Source organism: Brassica oleracea, chromosome C5 (assembly GCF_000695525.1).
Source record: "Brassica oleracea var. oleracea cultivar TO1000 chromosome C5, BOL, whole genome shotgun sequence".
NCBI lineage: Eukaryota > Viridiplantae > Streptophyta > Magnoliopsida > Brassicales > Brassicaceae > Brassica > Brassica oleracea.
In genome coordinates this window covers 17,106,633-17,115,617 of record NC_027752.1, presented here as the reverse complement: position 1 = coordinate 17,115,617, position 8,985 = coordinate 17,106,633, and the positions used below count along the sequence as shown (strand labels likewise).

At 30.5% G+C, this 8,985-nt stretch overlaps 1 protein-coding gene across 2 annotated transcripts; it reads right to left on the bottom strand.

Annotated features, from left to right (window-relative positions):
• Nucleotides 1-3,317: 3,317 nt before the first annotated feature.
• Nucleotides 3,318-6,335, bottom strand: LOC106292655. 2 transcript variants are annotated; one of them, XM_013728287.1, is made up of 14 exons: nucleotides 6,134-6,335; nucleotides 5,864-5,937; nucleotides 5,649-5,726; nucleotides 5,483-5,558; nucleotides 5,189-5,253; nucleotides 4,894-4,995; nucleotides 4,626-4,715; nucleotides 4,459-4,533; nucleotides 4,348-4,380; nucleotides 4,179-4,253; nucleotides 4,028-4,090; nucleotides 3,835-3,903; nucleotides 3,530-3,754; nucleotides 3,318-3,487 (listed from the first exon to the last, which is right to left on the bottom strand). In XM_013728287.1, exons 1-13 carry the CDS (start codon nucleotides 6,174-6,176, stop codon nucleotides 3,533-3,535), a joined length of 1,065 nt encoding a protein of 354 aa, XP_013583741.1. In that variant the 5' UTR covers nucleotides 6,177-6,335; the 3' UTR covers nucleotides 3,318-3,487; nucleotides 3,530-3,532. The 2 variants fall into 2 exon arrangements, with proteins under 2 accessions (XP_013583741.1, XP_013583740.1); XM_013728286.1 differs by having other exon boundaries at nucleotides 3,318-3,754.
• Nucleotides 6,336-8,985: the final 2,650 nt, after the last annotated feature.

The window sequence follows — 8,985 nt, the reverse complement described above, 5'->3', positions numbered from 1 at the left end:
ATAACAATTTTTGCATCATTCTTCATTTTTGTTTAATTTTATATTATTAAAAAATTAAACAATCACATTAACCATATAATAAAAAATAGATTTTTTCTTATATATATTATATTTCGAATTTTTTTAAATGACTTTAAGTTACAAAAATGAGGAAACCTTATATGTTATATTTTAAATTTTTTAAAACGACTTTAATTTACAAAAAAGAGAAAACTTTATATGTTATATTTTAAATTATTTAAAACGAATTTAAATTAAAAAAATGAGGAAACCTTATATGTTATAGTTTTCTTATATGTTAGATTTTTTCTTATATATTATATTTTGAATTTTTTAAAACGACTTTAAATTACAAAAATGTAAATTTTCCTTAAGTATACGACTAAAAACATTAAAATGACATGTATCAATTCGATGGTTGATTTGAAAGCTTTCAAAACCATATGGAAGATAAAAGTCAAAATAATTCAACTGTGAAAACAACACTGTTCACTTTTTTCAAGAATGTGTTCGAAGGAAAAAATAAGGTTTTTATGTCATAATTTGTTTAATGTCCAATCCGATCAACCCATGATGTATTAATTATAGTTTTGTTCCATCATTTTTAATAAAAATTGATCTGATCCATCGGAAAAAAATTATATCATAACAACAAAAAATATTGTATATATATAAATAAAATGATCAAATATATAAAAAAAATTACCGATATTATATAGAAATAAACTCACCCTGCGCCTTGCGCGGATCTTATCCTAGTGTACTATAAAACAACTTACTAGGATAAGACCTGCGCAAGGTTTATTTGTATATATTTTTTTATATATTTGATCATTTTATTTATACATATACAATAATTTTTGTTGTTATTATATAATATTTTTTCGATAGACCGGATTAATTTTTATTAAAAATTGTGGAACTAAACTATAATTAATATATCATGGATTAATCGGATTGGACATTAAACAAATTATGATACAAAAACCTTATTTTTTTCCACCGAGCACATTCTTGTAAAATGTGAACGGTACTGTTTACACAGTTGAATTATTTTGACATTTATCTTTCATATGGTTTTGAAAGGTTTCAGATCAACCATCGAATTGATATATGTCATTTTAATGATTTTAGTCGTACGCTTAAGGAAAACTTATATTTTTTTTAATTTAAAGTCGTTTTAAAAAATTCAAAATATAACATATAAGAAAAAATCTAACATATAAGAAAACTATAACATATAAGGTTTCCTCATTTTTTTAATTTAAATTCGTTTTAAATAATTTAAAATATAACATATAAAGTTTTCTCTTTTTTGTAAATTAAAGTCGTTTTAAAAAATTTAAAATATAACATATAAGGTTTCCTCATTTTTGTAACTTAAAGTCATTTAAAAAAATTCGAAATATAATATATATAAGAAAAAATCTATTTTTTATTATATGGTTAATGTGATTGTTTAATTTTTTAATAATATAAAATTAAACAAAAATGAAGAATGATGCAAAAATTGTTATCAAATCTCCTTCTTATTATTTGAGGAGAACTTTTTAAAATAAACCTTGTCTCCATGTGTAATTCACAAGTTTGTCATTACTTATGTGTCAACACCACATTCCACCTCACATCCTATTTTTTAATAACCATTTTTAGCTTAAAATAATTACATGTCATGCCATTGGCACAAACATATAGTATAAGTTTCATTTATTCATCTTTATTGTAAACATAAGTATATTTCATGACTACAGACTATTGGCACATGCATTTTAGAATATAGTGCGACTTTCCAAAAACATAAGTATATTTTTTGTCTTCCCAAAAAAAAAAACAAACCCATGATTGTTTTATTGTATATTACAATCTACAGAATAAAAATTATATTATAATCTCTTTTATTTCATATTCTAGATTTGTCGACCATAAAAACTATTAGTTATCTATAAATTTGAATTTGAATGTGCTAGCAATGCAGATAACATAATCTCGATCATGAATCTGAATGTGCTAGTAATTTAAATTATGAATACATTTGACCATAAAAATAACATAATAAAAAAAATATAACTTTGTATATTTGATCATGTAAAAAATATAAAGATTTGACCATACAGCTAACATAATCAAAAATATTATCTGATTATTGAAAGTCGCACATATAAAGTGATAACATCACGTTCATCTAGCAACGGCATCACGATCACGTTTAAATATAAAAAGTCGCATGGAAAGTCGAAAATTGGGATCAAATAACACAATCAATGTTCATCATGTTTCTAATTATGGAAAATCGCATGTTAAATCTTAATGGTCATAGAAGAGATGCCATATTTGATCACAATTTTCGAATAAATATGGATGTTGACCAATCAACGACTTAATTATATTTACTTCAATTTGGGCATGAAAATATTTTTTTACGAATATACATTCCTACCTCGCTGTAAATATAAAATAATCAAGACACGAAATCTTAGTTTAACATATCCGAAGCCATAATATCTCTAATTTTTTTTGAATTATGCGTATAATTAGGGATTTTTTTTGCATTGTTTGTAGGCGTTAAAATAATGAGTTTGAACTTCCTTAAAAACTTTTCCTTATAAGTTCTGTTTTTCATATTTTATTATTATATTATCTATGTTTCGTTTAATCTTATGAAAACAATAATTTGATTTTCTATTTTTATTTTTATCTTAATACCATAACTAAGTTTAAATAATTATTTACTTCCACAGATTAAACTTTGATTACACCTAACCAATAATACAAGTTTTTAACGGTTTAAGTAATTAACCTTATATAAACATAATCAATTTAGTCCAATCCGTCATTGTATAACATGTAATATATGAGACCCAAACTTTTACTTTCTAAATATTTATAGACTAAAAATTACAAACTCTTTTAGTCTATTCACCCCGCGCTCTGCGCGGATCATCACCTAGTCTTTATTATTCATAGTCATTAATTATCATATATATATTAATCATATTAGGTAATTCCGTAACTTTTATTTAAAGAGAAAATATATGTTTTTTATATTTTAGGTTAATATAATGTTCCTTAATAATTGGATTTGGACCAACATTTTTTTCAATTTGATTCTTAATCTGCCACGCAAACTAAATTGTCATTTTAATCAAATGACACCTAAACAAAATCTTTTTTTAATTAATACAAACTTAAGATTACAACTTGGGTCCGGGGACTTGAGAATTTCACCGGCCTTTTGTTTCAATACAAAAAGGAAAAGATGAGACAGTCATCGTCGACCTCTTATATTGACTATATCACAAAAGGGCAGAACAACGAACTGATTAAATTGTGACAAACATTCCAATTAAATATAAGCTGCATTCACTACAAAATTTATGCACTTTTTATGACATTTGCTCAACTAAGCAAGGGACCGAGCATAAACACAGCAAAATGCATTCAACTCCTCGACTAGCAGTCTAGCACTTCTCCATTTATGGTTTACTGATCACTATATCTGAATGATCAAACTCTCTTTTGTATTGACAGGCCACTATTGGGGACCAGTTGAGTTAGCAGGCACTGCGTCCACCGCACTACGAGTCCTCACTATTCTTGGCATTGAGAAAATACTAAACAGGCCTGAACTTGTTGTTGTGTTTCCCATGGCTTCTCCAGAATGTGTTCCATTGGAGAAAGTCTCACGGCTGCTAGAGCTTTCGTTTATATCCTTCAAACCAGGCATAGAGTGAGTGTGCTGAAGTGGACCATTTGACTGTCCAAATGAAAAGTCAGTACTCAGGACAATAACAATTAGTTTCTAATGGACGACTTTGGTTTGAGATAGAAGGGTACCTGTCGAGCTCCATTAGGGGTTGACGGAGACTGGGATTCACGGGGAGAAGGAGGAGGCAAAGACAGAGTCTGCTAACATCCAAACACCGGAGACAAGTAAGTGAACAGAACAAGATCGTTAACAATCCAAATAACGTGATGAATGGATGAAATTCATCGCGAGACCAGATCAAAGATATATATATTCATTTACCCTTGATGAAGGTGTCACGGGAGCTGGCTCAAGGGCAGGGAGTGACGAAGTTGATGGCAAAGCCTAAACATAAAATAAGTGTTGGTAAAGAAGAGTAGAAAATGTAGCCATTTCTCTCAAACTCAATGCATATTGGCGAAGGATCTTTTACCTTATTGGATTCTTGAATTCTTTTGTGCTCGAGACACTGAGCATGCAGGGCTCCAACTCCTTTGAGCGTGAGATCCTTTATGGAAGGCAAATAAAAATTCAGATTCAATCAACACTGCCTGATGAATAAAACAATTTCTCCAACTCTACAACTGTGACAAAGAGGTTACCTGATTTCCCTCAATGCGATGTACTTTGCTGGCCTGAAATTATGAAGAACACAAGATCAACTCATTTTGTTTAGGAGGAACAAACTCATGCTATCACTAATTTTTTCTCACCAGAGTTTCAACAGCCTCGAAAACAGACCTAACTTCATCCTTCATATTTGCTGTTCCATCCCGTAACTCAGTCACCTAAACATTTTGATAAAATTTATCAAGAAATATAGGTAGAATCATCGGAAAGCCTTGACAACAGAGTGAAACAGAAGTATTTGTATACATACCTCTCTTCCTGTTTGTTTAATAGTTACTGAACTTGCATCCAAAGTACGATCCATCCTGTCAATTTCTGAACCTAACTCTCGTTTTGTACCCTGCCATGAAATGTGTACAAAATCAAAATGAGACAAAACATTTAATGTTCTGCAACTGAACTGAAGAAAATATGTACTAGATCACTTCGATTGATTAGCTCACAAAAGGAACCATCATAACTGACAGGAACTGAAGTTCGGTTGTTAAAACAAGATTATATAGGAAGTAAGAACTAACCGAGAGGGATGAATAAAAACCATCGATCTGGGTGCCAACATTATTGCATGCATCTGATAAGCTGCGCCTTGTTGCAAACATAAAATCTTCAAGTTTGAAGCCCTGAAAACGTTGCAGAATGAATCAGTACCCAGGAAGTTTTTAACTAAAGAAAAATTAAACTACAAACAAATGAGCCAGGTCAAAAGTAATTGGCAACGAAAGTCCAAGGAATTGTTCTCCAAAATACAAAGTCTTGAGTAGTCAACAGCACTTCAAACGATCAAGTAGGCCAAATAAGGTGACGTATGATTACCTTCCACCATACATATCCGTAACCTATCACCCCGATAATAATGATCACAGCATACTTTCTGCCACCTGAATTGTTAAATAAGTCATTGATCAGAACATAAGTATGCCAAAAAGGTAACAAGAGACGAGAAAAGCCTGAAAATGGATCTATAATAATAAACCACAGCCAGAAAATAAGAAATTGAAAAAGGTTCTAGTGTCATATCAACTTAGCAGCCAAACCATTTGGCTCGTTTAATGCAGAAGATTAGAGCAGATAGGAATACAAAACTTGAGCATAAAAACTCTAAAGGACCTGATCCTCCTGTGGAGATTATAGTGATAGGCCTGTTTGAAGCCAGCAACTGCAATTCATGCCGAAGAGTGTTAACCTGCAAGAAAAATTAGACAAGTAATTCTAAGGCCTCAACTATCTAACAACTTATCCATGCCAGTAAGTAGATTCATGTCACTAAACTAACCTGGGCTGTAAGTGCATCACTGTGAGGCTTGCTGGCTAATTTGGCAGGTTCACCTTGTTTCAGTTGTCTAAATACCATCTGTCAAAGAGAAATAACCAATTACCCCCATATTTTTTTCTTCCAAACAGCACACATAGAGAGTCGCCAAGTTTATCACCCCCACATTACGTTGAATGAAGAAGAAAAGGTGAAAACTTTTTTGAAAGCTTAAATACCTTAAAAGCACCGGAGACGAAACTGGATACATCAGGCAAGCCCCCGTCTTTAGCAAGCACTGACCCAACAAGACCTAATAAAGTAAAGAGAGTCAGGTGAGCATTTTTAAGTCCAATCTACAGGTATCCAAGGGTTTATTTAAAAACCCTAACTTTATCGTCCTCATGTCATTCATAATCGACGAACCCAAATCAAAACCCGACAAGGATTCGAGTAACAAGAAGCAGTAATTCAGAAAATCGAATAGAAATCCCATGAATTGAACGGACCTGCACCGATGAGGATAGTGAGCTTCCCGAGCTGAAGAGCCATATATGAGCTGAATACTCTTTAACTCTGCGAGAGCTCGTACGACAATTAAAAGAATTACGATGGAAGAGGAAGACGCATCAGAAGATTCCAAAAGAGAATTGGTTAAAAGATCACGGAGCTGGTAAAATCGCCCACGGCGCGAGGCGGAGAGAGATTAGAGACGAGTTTTCGAGGCCAGTGTTGGTCAAGTGACTTGAGAAACAATTATTTTCTTGTGGGCCGAAATATCATAATGGGCTTTACGAAAAGGCTCATGAGCATGAGGTTATTTTCTTTTTGTTTGCTTTTAATTCGAGAAACACACGTAGACTTTAGAGGAAGAGGATGCACAAGTTTACAAGATCCCGATCTATATTTGACTTTCGAGCATCTCAACTCTTTATATAAACTCTACATATAATTTGGCTGTGACCGGTAACCAGCAACGTTACGAACGAATAGGAAAATAATGAATGAATAAAATTTTGGAAATGACTAGGAATGATAGTTTCTTATCAAAATTAACAATGAACAAATTTGCATTATAATTCTCTACAAAAAAAAGAATGAAAATGAACGAAAAGAAAAAAATATTTCTCATGAATGGTAATCTTTTTAAGGAATGTTAAAAAATGTAGTGTTTTTCTTCATTTCTTTGGTTACCATTCAAACCTTGAAGTTTCAATGTGTTTTTCTCCAAAAACAAAACTTCAAATTTAACTTCAAAATTATTTGTAATTTACACTATGGTCTTTATATTTGTCATAGTTAATATAAATCTATAAAACTTTTACAAATAACTAGCACATATATAAAAATACTATAAAAATATTAACTAATAAAATCTTATACTAAAATATAAAATTATAAATAGAAATACATAACTAAATATTAAACTACAAGCAAAATACCACATTATTACATAAAATTATTTATGTAATGCTCCATCTCAGTTACACGAAATTTGTTTGGACAATATTTTAGAAGTTCTATAGAAAATTTACTAAACTATTAGTGTTGTTGTAATATTTAAATTTGTGTAATAATTATGTCTTATGTATCTTTTATTTTTTTAAGTAAGTTTATTTTGTAATATTCTTGTTGTCTAATTCTAGTTTTAAATATTATAAATCTTATTTAAATTTTTTTTATTTAATTTTATGTGTAATTTATAAATTTGAAATATTCAAGATATACAAAAGTATTAAAGATTAAAAAGATAAATAAAAAAGATACTTAAAAATTATAAATGTGATGTGTAATTAATTATAAGGACCAAGATTTAAATAAAAAGATAACTTCAAATTTATAGTTTTAGGAAGTGAAACTGAAGTTTCACTGGTCAAAACTCTAAATTTGAAGTTTTGAAGTTTTGTTTTGGAAAGCTTAAAATTCTATATCTGAAGTTATAAATTCAAATCATATTATTGAGTGTTCATAGTTTTGTTACAAACTCAGATTAATTCTCGTTTGAACATCCATCGTATTACCACTATACACGTACCAATCTCGTTATTGGTTAGCATTCTCAAAGGCGAAAAAAAAACTCATTTGTTGGACCAACCGATCGATTTGTCTTTTGTTTTTAATGTTTTCTCGGTAAGAATTTTGCCACCAAAGGATAAAGGTTTTTTAAAAAAAATTGAATTGTGACGTGGATCCTACGTCTTTCAATTTTTAAACAGAGTAGCGAGGAGAAGTATGAACTTCTTGTGACAATGTAGTTTATGTTCCAAGTATCCTACTAGCTTCCTTTGACCCGGCTCAAGTCGCCAAAACTCATCCTTTTCTCGGAGAAAAATGCTTCAGCGACGCCGAACCGGTAATATCAAACAAAGAAACCCTAAAAACCCAAACCAGCGGATGAAAGAACAACAATCCATGGAGACTTTAGCCCGCGAACAACGGACATACTTAATTTGTCTAGTTGTATGAAATTTTTTGTTTAGGCTCCTCCGCAGAAAACAAAGAAATAACAAAATAGTTTTTTTTTCAATTGTACGACTGCCTTTTATACAATTGTAACTCTTAGAGCATCATTAGAGTTCATAACCTCTCGTAGTAACTTAAAAAATAAAAGAAACTATTTTTATTTCCTCGGAAAAAAACAAGCTACTAACTAAATATTAAACCGTTGGCAGAGTAAGAAAGTTTTAGGAGAGAGATAGTCTCTCATTTCTTTCTATTTTTAGATTAATTTTTCCAATTATGTAATCACTAGAAACTTTATTAGATACTGCCACTAAATATGGTTTAAGGATTTCCATTCACATAATAATGAAGAGTATTTTTATGTTACATTTTCAAAATATGAGGTTTTATTTACAAATCTATAAAGCATTAACACGTCGAGGAATTGGTATTGTCGGCATAGAAACGGTGGTAGCATAGTGGTAAAAGACGAATTTGAGATAAAATATATATTCGTCGGTTCAAGATTTCATTTCTATTAGAAACTAAATTTTTATTTGATTAGTCATGTGAAATGAAACTTTGTTCGACTCATTTAGAAAAAAATAGATTTGAATTACAAGTTGGCTTTGACATTTTAAGAATTATTTGGGTTTCGGCCCATACATCTTTGAAACTTTACTTGCCTCATTTAGGAAAACATGTTCGAATTACTAGTGAGTTTCGAACTTTAGAAGATTATTTGGGTCTCGACCTATACATTTGAAACCTAGCTCGGCTCATTTAGAAAAACAAGTTTGGATTACTAGTCGGTTTAGATCTTTAGAGAATTATTTGGATCTTGGCCCACATATCTACTGGTATATATAAAAGTTATCTCTAGGTTTAAGAAAAATATTAGGGTTAAGAGTCAAAAGAA